At 40.2% G+C, this 18804-nt stretch overlaps 3 protein-coding genes across 3 annotated transcripts; 2 read left to right on the top strand and 1 right to left on the bottom strand.

Annotated features, from left to right (window-relative positions):
• Positions 1–3758: 3758 nt before the first annotated feature.
• On the bottom strand, positions 3759–6028 carry LOC128491752 (olfactory receptor 24-like). Its single transcript, XM_053464066.1, has 2 exons — positions 5975–6028; positions 3759–4706 (listed from the first exon to the last, which is right to left on the bottom strand). Exons 1-2 carry the CDS (start codon positions 6026–6028, stop codon positions 3759–3761), a joined length of 1002 nt encoding a protein of 333 aa, XP_053320041.1.
• Positions 6029–10869: 4841 nt separating this feature from the next.
• LOC128491751 (olfactory receptor 24-like) lies at positions 10870–12456 on the top strand. The gene is made up of 2 exons (XM_053464065.1): positions 10870–10878; positions 11512–12456. Exons 1-2 carry the CDS (start codon positions 10870–10872, stop codon positions 12454–12456), a joined length of 954 nt encoding a protein of 317 aa, XP_053320040.1.
• Positions 12457–13811: 1355 nt separating this feature from the next.
• LOC128491750 (olfactory receptor 1009-like) lies at positions 13812–18241 on the top strand. Its single transcript, XM_053464064.1, has 3 exons — positions 13812–13878; positions 14620–14687; positions 17294–18241. Exons 1-3 carry the CDS (start codon positions 13812–13814, stop codon positions 18239–18241), a joined length of 1083 nt encoding a protein of 360 aa, XP_053320039.1.
• Positions 18242–18804: the final 563 nt, after the last annotated feature.

The raw sequence follows: 18804 nt of genomic DNA, 5'->3' as shown, positions 1-18804 counted from the left end.
TTCATTTCATGTTTTACTCTAGAATTCCTACGAACATGAACTTGCAAACTTTTTTTTTCTATTTATTTTGGGGTTTTTTTGTATTAAACTGTTAGACGAAAGGATCATGGGAATATATTTTATTTGAATAAATGCAAATGAGCACACTGTCACATATGGCTAATATATGTTCGGACAGAATGCTGCCCTCTGTTGGTTTTACATTAAGTAGCATTGTTCCATATGCTTGAAATCCAAAGTTATTATGCTACTCAATGTATCTAACCAGAGAAGGGTAGGAAAACATTTAGAGAGCGTGAGAGAGTGAATGAGAACGAGAGTGTGATAGAGTGAGTGTGTGTGAGAGTGTAAGTAAATGTGGGCCCACTTATGAGATAAACATTAAAACCTTTTTGCTCTTTTTCGCAGCTTTCCCCAAATCACCAAATTTACCAAGATTAGGTAAATTAGCAATATGTACACATCAGAATGTGCACATTATATATACAAATATATATATATAATGTGTGTGTGAAGCAAGAGAGCTGAGCCAGGATTTGTTGTAAAGCAAAAACAAGATTTATTTTAACATTGAGGTGTTACAAAAAAGAGTATTTCTTGGTCTACATAAGACTACTTTGGCCCCTCTACCACCTCTGCTGGGAGGCTATTCCACTTCTCATCAGGGAAGAAGACACAGGTGTTTAAAAAATAAATCTTGCCACTACAGTTTGTTTAAATTTTACATTTTTACTAGTAGGCTTTAAAAAAGAGGCAATAGGGTAAACATAATGTAGCCTTTTATTTAAAGTTTTTAATTATTTTATTAGACTCATTTTATTTAAATTGTAAGCAAATGTACGGTCTGCGATATGAAGTTGGCTTTGATAGGATAAATTATTAATGTATTAGTTCAGGAATAATGCCAATTTTGCTCCTGCACGCAGTCACTCATAAAATGTTTGTTGTTGACAGACATCGAATGGCACTGACAAGCTATTTGGGCACAAAGATGGCACTGTGCAAAGTGGGTGACATGATACTCCGTGAGGTTGGGGGTCCAAAGACGTGGAGTGATTGCCATAAAAAATGGGTGTGCTTAGAAGTATTAGGTTTGTTAAGGGATTAAATTAGTCACACCCACCTGGGGGCGCCAAAGAAATTATTGCACCGAGGTGTTGGTGACCCTAGGCTCAGCCCTGCATAGGAAACTTTTATACTGGTGTAACGATTGGATGAGGAGGACCCCGGATGGCGGAGTGAGCCAGGCAAACAGGAACCAGGAGTAGCCAGGAGAGCTGGAACCGAGAATCAGGTCTGGTAACCGGTAAAGCAGGAAGCCAAATCAAATCCAGAAGAGTAGTCAAACAAGCCGAGTCAATACCAACAATCAGAGAACAGGAGCCAAATCAGTAAACAGGAGCAAAGTCAGCAAGCCTGGTCAAACAAATAAATAGTCACAGCAAGTCGCACAGGAAAACAACAGAATACACCAACCAAGGGTGACCCAGAAGAGGAAGTCCAGGTTTAAATAGGGACAGGTGGAGGCGTGTCCTGCATTAAGGAGGTCACCCGAGGTTATAAGAACACGTTACAGATGTAACGTGTAATATTATGTTTTGACCACACGGTGGTGTGTGTACCTGTGGTGGCCGACCACGCGGTGAAGACGCCGACCGGGTAGCGGTGGTACTCGCTGCCCGGGAAGCCGGCCGAGGAGGAAGCGACGCGGGACCGGCCACGGTGCGGGACCGGAGAGGCAGGTAAGTCCTTACAACTAGGGAAAAGAAGAAATGTCGGTGCGCTAACCTAGTCACAGACTCAAATAATACAAATGTGTAATACGAGGCCTACCAAACAGGTGTGAGCCTGCTGCAAATACAGTGTATTGGCTGTACAATGTACAAAAACTGTCTGCGCTTCTTACCCTAATAAAGTTGGCAACAAATATATAAACATAATATAAATGAGAGGTTTTGGTTATATGAATTGGCCAAAGCATAATTAAGCTCACCCGCCACGTCAAGGCACACTCTCGATAGGGTGAGAACCTACTCTCACCTCCTACATAGTGGGCACACAAAGCAGTTTATACGGCTACCAAAACCTTATTAATGTGTTGGGGGAGGTGCAATTAAACCTCCTCCCCATTAACCCCTGGACAGCAAGCTGCAACCAGACTGATGAGGAGCCAACAACCTCAAATATGTGCAAACAGGGAAAAGAAAAGATGTCGGTGCGCTAAGCTAGTCACAGGCTCAAATAATACAAATGTATAATACGAGGCCTACCAAACTCTGAAAAAGTCCTTACAACTGGATTTTCAGAAGAAGTTCAGCTTTTTACTGGCAACTGAGCTGATGTGAAGTCCTAGGTACGTGACACATTTTCATACTATTTCAATATAATATACTAATATTATGGAATATGTGTAGATTTAAGTATTTAAGGGATCATACACGTGGACATCTGCTAAGGATGATCCTACATAGACACTCCATTAAGAGACACAACGACAATAATAGCTGCATTTTGTCGGCCACCACTTCACCCAGTTGGACCACTCCATTGAGGACCTCAGAATTAAATTACTGAAGGGGAACCTCAAAAAAGCCAGAAATAAAGATGATTAATCATTTCAACACTGAGGACAATGGATGAAACATGGACGTAGGATTCCTGTCACATTACCAGAAGTTCATGTGCCATTTCTGGGATTTTATTATAATTTATGCATTCACCTTCACTTTGTATATTTGTCTAAAGATATATGTATGAGTTTTTTTAACAATGCCACTATCCCCCTCACTCACTGGCTAAACCAATTTACGACCACCTTAAACTGCTGTGACCCAGGGCCGGCTCAAGACAAAATGCCGCCTGGGGCAAAGTCTAAAATGCCGCCCCCCCCATTATCTACCCTTCCTCTCCCTCCGTCCCTGCCGCCCCCCATTATCTACCCTTCCTCTCCCTCCCTCCCTATTATCTATCACCCCCCTATTATTTACCCCCCCTTGTACTTACCTTTCAGCAGTCCTGCGGTGAGTCTCCCTGTTCGGATTCGGTGCCGGCTTGTAATGCTGAGCGCCGGAAATGACGTCATCTTCCGGCGCTCAGCATTACAAGCCGGCACCGAGACCGAACAGGGAGACTCGCCGCAGAGGACAGAGGGGCGCCGAGCGGGCACTGACAACTTGGTAAGCGAAAACCACTCGGCGCCCTCTCTCTCTCTCTTCCGCTTTAAAAAAAAAAAAGGGCTTGGGGCAGGAGAGTGCCGCCCCTTCAAAAGTGCCGCCTGGAGCAGTTGCCCCACTCGGCTCCATTGTCGGGCCAGCCCTTCCTGTACCTTATCAGTCTCTATCGTTCTTCTTCACCCCTAAACATGCTGCCCATGTCTCACTTAGATGTTCTCTATTGCTTTTGACTTGACAAAGAGAGGTTGACACTCTCGAAAGCTTGTCTTTAACATGAAATGTCAGTCCAATAAAAAGATATCTTTCTATATTGTAGTACTGGTTTTCTAATTTGTAATAATTTCATAAATAAAATCTAAAAAATGTGGTCTCACCCATAAGTGGAATACATTTTCTTAGAGTGAAAGGCGTAAGCTTCATCTGATCATTGAACTTAGATATTTTCTCTATTATTATATTATTTGACTATTATAATTCTAATGGAGGATGATATTACTGATTACGAAACTTCAAAAATAATATGATCATTATAATTAAACAATTAAGCAACAAAAAGGGGTAAACTCTATATTAAATGCGTACGGTTCATCTCGAGAACATTTCTCTCTTCCTCTTAAATATGAAGCTCAATAGGGTCTCTCTTATCTCCCTATTCCTCAGACTGTATATGATGGGGTTCAGCAGTGGGGTGACCATGGTATAAAGTACGGAAACCAGCTTTTGGAGGCTTAAATATTCTCCTTTAGATGGAATGACATAATTAAATACTAATGTCCCGTAATATATACAGACCACGGTCAGGTGGGAGCCGCAGGTGGAGAAGGCTTTCTGTCTTCCGGTGGTGGTGGAGATACGAAGAATGGAAATCAAGATATTTGTGTAAGTCAGGGTTATGCAAATTACTGGAAAAAACAATACTGGGATAGACATGACAGTGATTACTATCTCATTAGCCGAGGTGTCAGAACAAGAAAGTCTAAGAAGAGGAACCACATCACAGAAAATATGGTTTATAACATCTGACCCACAAAATATCATCCTGCTAAATAGAACAATGTGGGGAAGGGAAAAAACGATTCCGCATACCCAAGTCAGAGTTACAAGACAACTACAAAGCTTAAGGTCCATGATGGAGGAATAACGCAACGGGTTACAGATGGCCAAATATCTGTCGAAGGACATCACGGTGAGGAGGAGACATTCTGTGATAGCCGATGTTTGAAAGAAGTAAAACTGGGTGAAGCAGCCAGCGATGGACACGGCACTTCCCTGTCTTAACTCAACAGAAAGCATTTTAGGGACAATATTTGTGGTGAGGAGGATATCGTTCAGAGACAAATGGCTAAGAAAGAAGTACATTGGAGAGTAGATGTGGTGGGACGAGTACACCAACAAGACGATCATGAAATTAGAAGATACTGTCACAATGTAAACTACGAGGAACAGAAGAAAGAGTAGAATCCTAAAGTTGCGAGCGTTCTCAAATCCGAGAATCCAGAATTCCTTGACTCTTGTCCTGTTCTTAAGAGTTTCCTTAAAAAAAAAAGAGAAGGTTATTATCAATATTTGAACAGCTTTTCCGTATCTAACTGCATTTGTTTGTCCCTCTACATCTCTTTAATTAAGTGAATCGATCTGATTTTCAGGTTTATGTCTATGCACAGCGTGTGAGAAAGGGAAGAAAAGGGGTAATTTAATGTAAAAAAAACCAAAAACAAAAACAATTTCAATTTCTACACATATAACTGTAAATAAAGAGTTATTCCTCATAAAATACAATGAATTTGTTCTTTCAAATGTCCACATCAAAAATTTACTAAATCAACATTTTATTTACCATCATTTTGTTGTTTCCAAAATGTATTTTTTTTCCTCATATTTGAACTCATCCATCAATAGCGTCCCAGTAAATGTCGACAAGAATGAGCGTCTCTGTTTGTTACAGTAAATGTCCTCTTTTATTAGCCCTGGAGGAAGCTCGGGCCCTCAAGGGTCTTGTTACATGCACAAGAAATGATTCCAAGAGACTATTTATTGTTCTATATATGAGACTTATTATGCTTAAGGTAATTAATCTCAGCTGTGTCATTGTCCTTCAGGCTGTGTTTAAGCTTCTTAAATCTAGAAAGTTCCATAAATGTGATGATTGTGTTGACCAACCTCGTTTAATATGAAGGTCTGCATACAAGTAAGAAAGAACTAAACTGTGTGCCAATGCTAGGTGACAATAATAGCTCCTGATTGGTCTGTTATGGTTTTTGTAGTCACACAGGACAATTCTGACAATTTTTGATTGGCTGTTTTATCCTGTGCTTTTATTACATGGTGACACAGAGAACTTAATATATTAAAAATTCAAGTGTACTGAATAAATCTATGGATGGCTAGGGCACCCAGTTACTCTGCCCACTGTCCCATCTTAGGTCTATACACTCTTACAGCTCTTACCAAAAGTACAAATGATGTCCACACTGTATGAGCAAAATGTCACTTCATGCTCCTGACATCCATTAGATGTCTCTCCCCTGGCTCAAATCATGTTCCTCTGACCTTCATTGTCTCCTACTCTGGTACTTGTTCCTCTCACTACCACTCTCTATTGTAGGCTTAGTTCTAGAGCATCTATTCTTCTCCATCTATACCTCCTCCCTTCCATCATGAATTGCATCCTATTACCTGAAGCTCAATATATCCAGGACTGAACTTCTGGTTATTCTGTCCTCTCCTTTCTTTAAAATTTCTGATCTAAATCATTGTTGACGATTACACAATCCAACCAACCAACTAACCGACCAACCAACCAAGTTCTCTGGCTTGGAGTCACACTTCACTCTGCTATTTTCTTCATTCCACATGTCCAGTCACTCACCAAATTCTGCCACCTTCACCTTAGAAACTGGTTTTCTGGATTTTAGCAACTCACTACTGCCTAGTGTCATTGGTGCACCTCTCCTACCTTTCACAGCTCCAATTAAACCTGAACATTGCCAACACAAAATTACTAGTTGGAGTTGCCTGAGATGCATAGCAGAGGTATAATGCGTTGGGGGGGACAGATGGCTAAATATCTATCAGAGGACAACACAATGAGAAGAAAACATTCAGAAAAGTTGAAACGTCATGAAAGTAAAACTGTGTGATGCATCCAGTAATGGATATTGTGCTTCCACCGTTAACTATAACATGTAGGGTGTTAGGGGTCATACTTGTGGTGGGCAGGATGTCAGACATTGTTAACGGAGCAAGAAAGAAATACATAGGAGTTCTCAGACTTTCAAACTTTGCCACCAATATAATAATCATCAGGTTCCCGACTAACATCAAGATCTCGATCACAACGAACAGAACAAATAGAACTATGGTAAAAATCTGTGGGTTTCGAAATCCTAAAGGCTTAAACACTGTCACTGTGGTCTGGTTAACATTGAACCTTTTCTTAAAACAAGGGCGTTCACAAAAATGTTTATAGCTTTCAACTATCATCTGTTCTTTAGCAGGTCTAAAAATTAGGTAGATACAACCTCAGATGAACAATAACACATGACATATTACACAGTGTCATGATTTATTCAACAAAAAATGAAGCCAAAATGGAAAAGCCATGTGTGAAAAACTAAGAACACTCTTATTTCTTCCATAGGAATTAAGATACTAAGGAGCAGACAGATACTGCTAATCAAATGCTCTTGATTAATTTATCAACAAGCGAGACCACTATCAAAGCTGATGTTTCAGCAGTTTGCTGGTCTGGAGCATTCAGGTATGTGTTAACTCAATGCCAAGGAGGAAAGACATCAGCAATGATCTTAGAGAAGCAATTGTTGTTGCCCATCAGTCTGGGAAGGATTACAAGGACATTTCCAAACAATTTAAAGTCCATCATTCTACAGTGAGAAAGATTATTTTGTCAATCTTCCCAGGAATGGAGGTCCAAGCAAATTCTCCACAAAAAAAACAAGAGTTATATCTCAGACTCTACAGGCCTCAGTTAGCACATTAAACGTGAACGTTCATGATAGTACAATTAGAAAAAGACTGAACAAGTATCAGCACAAACACCTCATACCAACTGTGAAGTACGGCGGTGGACTGGTGATGATTTGGGGTTGTTTTGCGTCCAGAGGATCTGGGAACCCTGCAGTCGTTGCGATGAGGCACCCATGTTATTTTTCTCACGTTAAATTATTCAGGGTATGCACATATATGGGTCCCTGTCTCAACGCATCTAAAGGGATATTGGTTTTATCAAACTGATGAAGTGTTTTGGAAGCTGAAATGTATGTGTCTGCGGCTCCTCACATTGGGGAGCCTTCCAATGCGTTTAGGGTTTAGGCTGCTCTAATGTGTTGCACCAGTCTCGTATTTAACAACGCCTCTACTGAGTAGGCATTTTTTGTAGGGCAGGTAATTTCAGCATTGTTTGTTTATTATGCTCAGGCATGGGTCTCTTGCATGCTGCACCTAGAGGAATGTCAGCCATACCACACTGAGGACACTTATGAGAGATTGGAATGTAAGTCTGTGGTCTTTATGTGTCTTTATGTGGTCTGGACTGCCCTGAAGGTTAAGACCAGTCTGATATGGCAACTTTCTTGGGGGGTGTTGGAGTTTGTCTGAGTTCTCTGTGAGGGAACTTGGTATGGTAGTCTGGCTTCTGCTGCCTTTAGCACAGTTGTGGCACCCAGGAGCACGCACCTTGGGCTCCAGAAAATAAAAAATATTAGTCTGCCTGAGTGGGCCATTATGAGGTGTTTGGGCACCTATTTCTTCATTTTCAGTGGGTTTCAAGCATATGGAACAATGCTACTTAATGTAAAACCAACAGAGGGCGGCATTCTGTTCGAACATATATTAGCCATATGTGTGTAGTGTGCTCATTTGCATTTATTCAAATAAAATATATTCCCATGATCCTTTCGTCTAACAGTTTAATACAAAAAACCCCCCAAATAAATAGAAAAAGGAGTTTGCAAGTTCGACAGAATTAATGTTTGCGAGTGCGGACATTTAACTGTTGCAGCAGGGAGACCAGAGGATCATGGGAATATGTTTTATTTAAATAATTAATAATTAATAAATGAAAATGAGCACACTGCCACATATGGCTAATATATCATCGGACAGAATGCTGCCCTCTGCTGGTTTTACACTGAGTAGCATAATATTCTGCCCGAGTGGGCCAGTACGAGGTGTTTGGGCACCTATTTCTTCATTTTCAATGGGCCAGTGGGCCAGTGGATTTCAAGCATATGGAACAATTTAACTGTTGCAGTGGGAGAGCAGCAGATCATGAAAATATATTTTATTTAAATAATTAATAAATGAAAATGAACACACTGCCACATATGGCTAATATATCTCCGGACAGAATGCTGCCCTCTGTTGGTTTTACATTGAGTAGCACAATATTCTGCCCGAGTGGGCCAGTACGAGATATTGGGCACTTATTTCTTCATTTTCGTGGGCCAGTGGGCCTAAAGTGAGAAAAATAACATGGGAGTCTCATCTCAGACCATTTTTTTAACAGCACTAAATTTGCACATCAGACTGGTTCCACCACTCAGAGAAGCTCAGGCACAAAATACATAAAAAGGCTCCTCTGCACACATTATAAAGAAACCATGCCTGTAGGTGCAATGAGCCAGGGACCCAAGTCTGTGCATTTCCTGAATAACCTAAGGCTAGAGAAAACAACATAGGAACCTCACTTCAAGCCAGAAACTTGATATCCCCCTAGTTGTTGTGAGCAGGGACACCCGTCTGTGTATATTGAAAATAACTCAAGGCGATAAAACCAACATGGAAGCCTCATCTCAGACCACGAACAGACAGTGCCTGCCCTATGAAATGATAGGAGGAGCATTTTTAAACCGTATCAGAGAAGATCTCATCATTACCATATCAGACAGATTCACCCATCAAGGCAAGGCTCCACTGTATGAGGAATAAAGAAACGGCAAACATTTCATGCTTTCATAGGCATCACCGGTGTGCTATGGCTGATATAAGACCTCAGACCAAGAAAGTACAGAGCTGAAACAGCTTGCACTAAAGGAAAATACAATCCCAGGTGCATCACCATCTTTTTGCTCCATTACATTACTCTCTATGAGCTTATGAGATCGGTATCACCCATCAGGACAATCAAGACCCAAAATGCACAGGAAGGGTTTGCTACACAAACAATCCAGCAGGCACAGATTTATTTTTTAGTATCTCGTAGAGCTCATCAGTGTAGTACAGCTAAGTCTCCCCCATGGACAGCGAGCCAGAGACTCACACATACACTTTTCATGAACAACTTAAAGCAAGAAAAAAAACCATAGGAATCTCATTTTAGACCAAGAACAAACAATGCCAAATTAGCCCATCAGACTGCACCAATCAATGCAGTCCACACTCAACACATATGACAAAGTTCCACTTTACAAAGAATAAGAAAACCACAACTGTTTTCTAAAGGAAAAAATCTTACAAGTGTGGTAAGCCTAAGACCCATCTAGAGGCAGTGAGCCAGGGACCCCCATCTGCACATATTGTGAATAACTTAAAGCGAGAAAACCAACATGGCAGCCTCATCTCAGACCAAAACCAGACAGTACAGAAATCATTGCATTAGCATACCAGACCAGTCCCACCAATCAGGGCTGAGAAGGCACAAAATGCATAGTAAGGCATGAAGCCCCAAGGTTGCAATGTGTCCCCAGTGTTTGGTCCAAGACTAGGCGATGCGCATGCTTGTGTTGTGTGCGGTTAAGCACACTTCGCTTTTTTCTGCACATGCTGGTAAGCGCTTTTTGCATTTCAGACCCCTCCATGCACTTTTTCATTGTGAATACACTAGCCCCAGCCTTATATTTTGGATGCTTTTTTATCACACCAGCCTGTGTGCTGGGCCTTCCTTGGGGAGCGCTTTGTGTATAGTTTTCTTTATTCGAGTATGTGTTTTTATTTGTTTTGTATTTTGCAATATTTTTTTTATCAATACAGCATGTCACAGTATACAGCATTTATAAGGAAAACGCTGGAAATCCAGGGTGGAGCTGGGTCCTTTAAGAGGTCCTGGCTTTTCTGGTGAGGAGGGGAGTTAGGTCGCTCTTATGGGCTGCACTCCCACCTCCATCAATTGTTCTAGCGATACCAACCCTTGCTTGGAGGGACCAAGCAGATTCGGCCCACCTGCAGGCCTTATGGTTGGGATGGAAGTGGCTTCCTAGGCCGTCTAGGCTGCCCTGATGTGTGGGACCAGTCTGATACGCTAGTGGCGAGGTCATCTCTGTAATGTTGCAAATTAATAAATAAAAAAATGTGGCTCCCATATTGTTTTTCTCGCCATAGGTTATGCGTAAGATTGCTTGGTATTCACTTCTATACCCTATGAAGGTCCAGTATGGATCTTTTATAGTATATTTATTATATTTGTTAGAGTTTAAAAGCTGGTGTTCTAAACACAGCTTCATTAACTAATTGAACCTCCTTGAATAGCCCTTTGGAACCATCTGCAGCACAGCTAATAGGACTCTTGAGGGCTCCATTTTCCTGCTGGGCTGATAAAAGAGGAGATTTTCTGTGCCAGACCTGGACACTCATTCACGTCAGCATGTACCGAGATATCGTCGACAGACAATTTCATACAAGTCGAACATTAATAGAGTTTTCAAAAGTCATCAAGAAGAAATCTGTGTCATGTTGAGTCATGGAAACTGTAAGTTGATCATTGATTTAACGAGTTTAGTATAAAATGTGTAAAGGACAAACGTGTTAGCTTCCCAACACCTTCTCCTTGTCTTACGCTATGCTAGGTCCTTTCTCTTCAGAGTGAAAAAGACAAAAGGAGAGCAGACGGAGACACAGAAACACATCGATTTTGGTAAACACACATACAATGAGAGATACTTTTACGTAAATTAGCCATTTTGATGGCATGCGTCCGTGCCGGCCAGGAGAAGTTCAAAAGAGGTCAATTGGACCGTCATTCAAAACCTGATTAATTGCATAGCCGAGAAAACCCTCAAAATCCCCCAAAACGTCCAAAGAATATATTTCAGGATCTATATTCTTCCAGGTTAAAAGAGTTATGGATGTGATGTTTTTAAAGTGATGTTTTATAAATAACTTAAAGAAGGCCGTTTATGAAAAAAATGATACTGAGATGTACAGTAAATTCCATCATCGCTATTGAAATATTGATAATAATATGCCTTCCCTTCTTAATCCTTTCTTCTTTTTCCATTCTATTTTACAAAAAAAGATTATAGAATTGTATAACAAATTAATATACAGTATATATATATATATATTTTTTTTTTAATGATTTTTAATATTTATTTGTTTCTAGGAAATATTTAATAATGGGACAAATATCAAGGAGTTCTGGATTCTTGGATTTGAGAACCTTCACAGATTCCGGATTCTACTCTTTCTCCTGATTCTCTTAGATTATGTCGTCACAATATCTGCAAACGTTATGATTGTCCTATTGGTGACCACAACCCGCCACGTCTACTCTCCGATGTACTTCTTTCTTAGCCATTTGTCGCTGAATGATATTCTGTTCATCACAAATATTGCACCTCAGCTGCTTTCTATTGTGTTAAACAACGGGAGCGCCGCGACCATCGCTGGATGCTTCACCCAGTTTTACTTCTTTGAATTATCAGCAGTCGTAGAAACTTTCCTCCTCACCGTGATGTCCTACGACAGATATTTGGCCATCTGTAACCCGTTGCGTTATTCCTCCATCATGGAGCTTAAGCTTTGTGTTAACCTTGCTGCTTCCACTTGGGTATCTGGAATAGTTTTGTCTTTCATCCATATTATTCTATTTCGCCAGGTGATATTTTGCCGGTCAAATGTCATCAACCATATTTTCTGTGATCTGCTTCCTATTCTTAAACTTTCTTGTTCTGACGTATCGGTTAATAAAATAGCGATGTATATCATATCTATTCCAATATTGTATTTTCCACTCATTTGTATTACTGGGACTTACACAAATATCTTGCTTTCCATCCTCCGGATCTCCACCACGAGCACCGGGAGACAGAAAGCCTTCTCCACCTGCAGCTCCCACCTGACCGTGGTCTGTATATATTACGGGACATTGCTATTTAATTATATGGTTCCCTCTGAAGGAAACTATATAAGTCTCCAAAAGGTGGGTTCTGTACTTTACACCACAGTGACCCCTCTGCTGAACCCCATCATATACAGTCTGAGGAATGAGGCAATTAGAGGGGCCCTAATGAGTTTTATCTCTAAGTGTATGAGAGGAACATTCTAAAACTATATTTGATATCCTTTATATATTACATTTATATAACTCAGTATATTTTGTAATGCTATTACAACAGAGGAGAGAGACAATTAACAATACAATAGACACTATGCCAACTTATCAATCACATTAATGCACATATTGGAACAGTAGGACAAGGATGTCCTGCTCTCATGAGCTTACAGTCTATAAGGAGGTTGGGGGAGGGAGGGAGATAGAAAATGAGATGACTCAGTGAGGTTGATTTCATCATAGGAAGGGTCATTTGGAGGAGTGAATGGCATGGAGATCCAAATATTGGGGAATGTATGCTTTGGGTATTAGGAGGATAGATTTTTCTTCTCTTGAAGCCTTTCTGTTACATCCCAAGCTATGGGCTAGCCACCTTCTGAAACCAAGCATCAACCCACTGACCACTCTATTGCATCCTGAAACCACTAAATAAATAAATAAAAAAGAGCTGCCACTTAGTCTTTTACCAAACTACACCCTACGATTGTAAGCTCAGGAGCCGAGCCCTCAAAAGCCCACCGATCCTGTATAAAGTACCATAAGGCTAGAAGGCGGCTCACGGACAGCGTGTGTCTGTATGTATTAATGTATATTTTTTATGTGTGTTAACTGCTGCATTTAAGTTGTACGGTGATGCGTAATTTGTTGGCACTTAATAAATAAAGGATAATACTAAATAAAAATGGTCTGTAAGCTTCTTTGAATAGGTGTTTTTTGATGCCAGAGGAGGCCCCTGCAGGCGACCAATAGAGTTGCTTGCACGGCCCTTTGAAACCTATGGATTTTCGCTTCCATTAACCCCTGCGATGCTGCGTAGATACAGTAGGCTAGATGGGGAAGCGACCAGGGAGATTAGTAAAAGAAGATGAACAAGAAGATTCTTTGTGTTGTGTGTCTTCTTCTTTGTATACGTTTTGCAGCCGCCATGTTCATATGTTCAGTATTCGGGCTGGCCAATGAAAACGCACCCTTTGTGTTCGTTTTCATGTTTGCCCGAATACGAATGCACAAGTCTAGTAATAACCAGAAACAAGAAACGTTCTGAGATGTTGAGCTTCAGATAGTGGGATGCTATCCAGGATGTGTAATCAGAGAGGGAGTTCATGAGGTGAGCAAGAAGAGGGAGAGAGGTGAGTAGTGGAAAAGCTAAATAAAGTATCGACAGCATAGAGTTGGTACAAGAATCCAAAAGAAGGGAGTCCTCGCTGACAGCGAATGGTAGGGGAGAGGAAAAAGTGGCAGGGAAGGAGACACTTGGAGGAAGGATTTGAGCCAGGGGTAAGCAGTGGCCTGGATGCCATAAGAATGAAGAGTTTGCAGAAGAAGTGGATGGTCAACAGTGCCTAAGGATGCAGAGAGTCCGAAGAGGTTACGTGACCCTTTGTTTTAGCAGTGAGGAGATCGTTAGTCACTTTGGTGAGTGCTTTCTCAGTAGAGTGTTGGAAAACGTATTATAAATCACTGTAGGTTAAAAGGTCCAGTATATTGAAGGTCAAGGGCAGAAGGCAGGTGGATTTGTAATATGACGGGGATATAAAATCTTAGGACTATTGTCACGGAAGTCCGTGATTTGGGACTTGGGCGGCAGCTGGAGGCTATATTTCCTATGATAGACGGTGGACACCTGGATTGCATTACATACTTCCAGCAGGTGACAGTGAACACTAAGTACAGCACAATATCTGGATCCTTTGCTTGGATTTATGTTTAAGTCACCCTGTATCTGATTAGGGGTACAGGGTGGCAACAGTGAGAGAGCCGGAGCGCTCTAGGTCTCAGTTTCACCCTTCCTCCTGCCTGTCTGACCAGTATTATTGCTTCTGATGGCAGGATTGTGTTCATGTGCTTTTTGAGTGCTGTTATAACTAATTTGCATATGATCTGCATATTGTTTTACATATGGTGTGATGCATGCTGGTTGTAGCTCACCACCACCTTATTGAAAAGCTCTTGGAGGCTGGTGGTGACTGCATCCTCAATAAAGTTGGTTCTTGCTTTTTCACCATGTGAGACTTGCTATGTTATTGTGATAAGTCTCAGTGCTGCCTTTGTCAGGGTGGTAAAGTATTGTATTGTTATTCTTTTGTATGCTACAGTGTTGCTGAGGTCCTGAAGAGCTATTATTCTTGCTGTCTCTGCTGTTGGTCTTTCCTGCAGGTGGAAGTTTTGTGTCCCGGTGGCCATGGGGAGAAGGAAGGATCATCTGGTGGCTGTACCCAGTCAGGGTATAGGTTGTTCCTGTCACAACTATTTTATTAAATAGATAGGGGGGAGGAGTAAGAGAACTGGAACAAGATGGTAGTAGATGTAAGGAAATAGTACAGCGGCGAGTACAGGAGAGCATCTGAAAAGCTCTTAATGATGAGAGAACTTAAGTAAATGCAAATAGAGGGATTCAGGTGCCGTGTAAGCAGAATCATAAAGGAGAATAACATCCCAGATGCAATGAAGAGTGTTAAAAGTGCAAAACAGATATGAGCCGGGAAGAGGTTATTGATACAAAGTAAGATTGGAGATCAGAAATATAGGAATAGGAAAAAAAAATCAGAACTAACTGTAGTTGTAATTTTAATATTAATTGTATATATTTATTGTAATGAAACCTTGCCTCTCCCTTACTTTACTCCGCATTATGAAAGAGTCTTTGAGTTTTATTACTATAGTGAAATATAGATATAGATATAGAAAATGGAGTCTTTAGTTGATAACTTTTACTAGATCAACATAGAATATGATTACATAAGCTTTGGGGCATCAGAGGTCTTTTCTTCACACAAATGTTCATTCATCATCTGTAACTTGCTTGAAAAAAATGCAAGTCTGCAGCACAAGCCCGAGACTCTTAGGAACCCTCGCTGAGCTGGTGCTGGAGCTGACTTGCACTCAAAAAGTGCAAACCTATTGGGGAAAAAGAGATTATCATCAGGGTCCAGCAATGATGCATGAAGCCTTCAATCCTACTTTTGGGCCCCATAGAAAAAAAATAAAAAATTCCATGGAAAAAGAAAAAAAAACAACAATGAAAAAAATGATTTTAAAATGGCCGCCGGTTGTCTAGGCACATGTAGGTGTACTCTTGTGAACCAATGGCCCCCAGTGTATTCTGTCACTTGAGTAATCCCAATTCAAGTCTGTAGATACCATTCAAGTCTACTAGGTTTGTTCGAGTCAATGGAAGATGAAATGCATAATCCAGATAAAAAGTAAGGAACATTTACTGAACGTACCGCATAAAACCACTTCAGATTGTGTCTCCTCGATCTATTCTCAATGTACTTTCAAGTTTATGCCGTCAAAACAAAAATACAAAGTAAATTCACAGTTGCGTAGGCCTAGGGCTTAAAAATCTTTTACTGCTCAGACTGTATGCTCTGCAGCACAGGGACCTTCTTTCATAATGTATTTATACCATAGGTATACCTATACCTATGTACCTCTCCTTGACTATATAGTAAACAGTAAATATAACCATTTAGACAAATTTTCACTTTATTTTTGGCCCATTCATGTTCGGGCAACAAATTTGGCTCCATGCCCATTTGGTTCAGCCGAAATTTCGGGGGCATTTTTGATTCGAAAACTCTAAATGTTTTTCTACCTTCTCTGCCGTCCACTTCTGCTTCTGCATCTTCATCTTCTCCCTTCTCTTCTCTCTTCTCTAATCTATCGTCAATCCTTAATTTGCTATCTTCTTTCTTTGTTCGCATCTCCGCTCCAAAACGGAGAGCAATATGGCGAAGCCTGTGGTGACGTGCTTTCCCGGACCCTCCAGTCGGGGGAGAGGATGTCACCACAAGTGCCACCACCAGTGAATTCATCACGCTGTGGTATTGGTGGTGGTGCTGCATGCATTATACCAATTTTTGTGGGATTTACTTAAAAAGGTTTAAGGGTCATACAGTGAAGTCTGTGGATATGTTTGTCTTTACAAAGTAATCAATAGATCATCACTCAACTCTTATCCGTTTCCCATGAATTGTGGTATTTCCCTGCATAATGTTTGAAAAGTTTCAACGTTTATCTGACTTGACTTGGAAAAGTTTAATGTTCAGGAACAAACTTGAGAAATAACTTTTCTCAAATCCCTTGAAGATAATTAGCCGGGAAACTTTTGGAGCAACTCTCCTGGCAGGCAGCGAACACCATGTGATTCTTCACTACTCCAGCAGAAATATTAAAAGTAAGCTCTTCATAGACTGGATAGACATTTTGGTCAGAGGGTGCTGGAACATCATCATTCAATGATTTCACATACAAATCATAAAAGAATATCAACCCCAGGATATGGCAAAAGAGACATCTAAACCTTTTTTTTGCTACCAACATGGTAAAAAAATAAATTGCATTGAAAAGCAGGAGTTTGTAGGATGAACTTCTGGTGTAGAATTAAATCAGTTTAATCGAAAATGATATATATATTTTTTAAAAAAATTGTATTTGGGATGCAAAAATTCTCTTCCTTAATCCTATGGCATAGAAAGATAAATAATACAATTAAGTAATTTAAAAAATATAACTAATATCCTGTTACTGCTTCTTATATAATATGCAAGAATCTGACTTGTTTGCTTAGATTGTAATGATATTTAATTAGAATATTTATTTACCTGTGCATTATTTTACATTACTTTTTATGTTTTTCTAAGTATATTCAGGGATTTTATACTTTCTGACAAAGTATCAAAAGCTTAGATACTAAGACTAAGACGTTTAAAAAATATTCATTTTTATGTTTTATTTATTTATTTTTTTTAACAGAAATGTAGTTATTGGTGTAAATCATGATATGGTTTAAAATGTGTTTTGTTTTTTTTAATGCTTTTGTTTTTAGGAAACCTTTAAGAACCGGACAGTCGTCAAGGAATTCTGGATTCTCGGATTTGAGAACGCCCACAACTTTAGGGTTCTACTCTTTCTCCTGTTCCTCGTAAATTATATTGTGACGTGTTCGGCAAATTTCATGATCGTCTTGTTGGTGTGCGCATCCCACCACATCTACTCTCCGATGTACTTCTTTCTTAGCCATTTATCTCTGAACGATATCCTCCTCACAACAAATATCGTACCTCAGATGCTTTCCGTTGTGTTGAGAGAAGGAAGTGCCATGTCCATCGCTGGATGCTTCACCCAGTTCTACTTCTTCGAAATATCAGCCACCACAGAATGTCTCCTCCTCACCGTGATGTCCTACGACCGATATTTAGCCATCTGTAACCCGTTGCGTTATTCCTCCATCATGGACCTTAAGCTTTGTGTTTATCTTGTAACTCTGACTTGGGTATGTGGACTAGTTTTCTCTTTGGCCCATATTGTCTTTTTCACCCGACTGATATTCTGTGGGTCAAATGTCATCAACCATTTTTTCTGTGATATGGTTCCTCTTCTCAAACTTTCTTGTTCTGACATTTCTGGTAACGAAATGGTAAACTTTGTCTTGTCGATCCCCATATTATTCTTCCCACTAGTTTGCATAACCCTAACTTATACAAATATCTTAATTTCCATTCTTCGTATCTCTACCACAACTGGGAGACAGAAAGCCTTCTCCACCTGCAGCTCCCACCTGACCGTGGTCTGTATATATTATGGGACATTGGTCTTTAACTATGTGATTCCCTCGAAAGGGAAATATTTAAGCCTCCAAAAGCAGGTTTCTGTGCTTTACACCATGGTGACCCCACTGCTGAACCCCATTATATACAGCCTGAGAAATGAGGAGATCCGAGGGTCCTTAAACAGATTCATCTTCAACAGGAAAGGAGGAACATTTCAAACCTGAACTATATGTCTGTATGTATTGGGTATCAGAAACTTCTGAAGACATTTTATTCTGGGAACTTACATATCAATATCCAATTATCTGTTATCTGGAGTTGAAGATAGTGAAGGGTTTTTTTAAATTATTTTCGACATGCAGTGGTAGGGTAAAAAGGTGTTTTTGAGACACATATCTTTTGTAGTTTTCCTTTCATTGCATGTTTCACTGTTCCTCATGCAATATGGATAACAGATAGACTTGTTGTGCATACAGATACGTATAAATTTGAATTTTAACACATTTTGTTAAATGTGTTAATTTGTGTAAATGTCCGAAAATAAGGAGGGAGCCCCAGCAAAACAAACAAAAAAGAAAGGTACACATTTATGTCTGAAGTTTGTTGGTTTTTCCTCACTCTCTCTCACCTTCGCTGACAACCATTTTTGTGTCTTTGCTTCCACATCTCCACTTCTCCCTGTCTCCACTTCCTTCTGCTTCAATTTCTCCCTATCTGCTTTAAGCTTTCTTTACTTCTCCATTTTCTCTTTCTGATCACTCCTGTACTGATCACACATATGATCAGC

Source organism: Spea bombifrons, chromosome 4, assembly GCF_027358695.1.
Source record: "Spea bombifrons isolate aSpeBom1 chromosome 4, aSpeBom1.2.pri, whole genome shotgun sequence".
NCBI classification, from domain to species: Eukaryota; Metazoa; Chordata; class Amphibia; order Anura; family Pelobatidae; genus Spea; species Spea bombifrons.
This window is presented reverse-complemented; position numbering and strand designations above follow the sequence as displayed.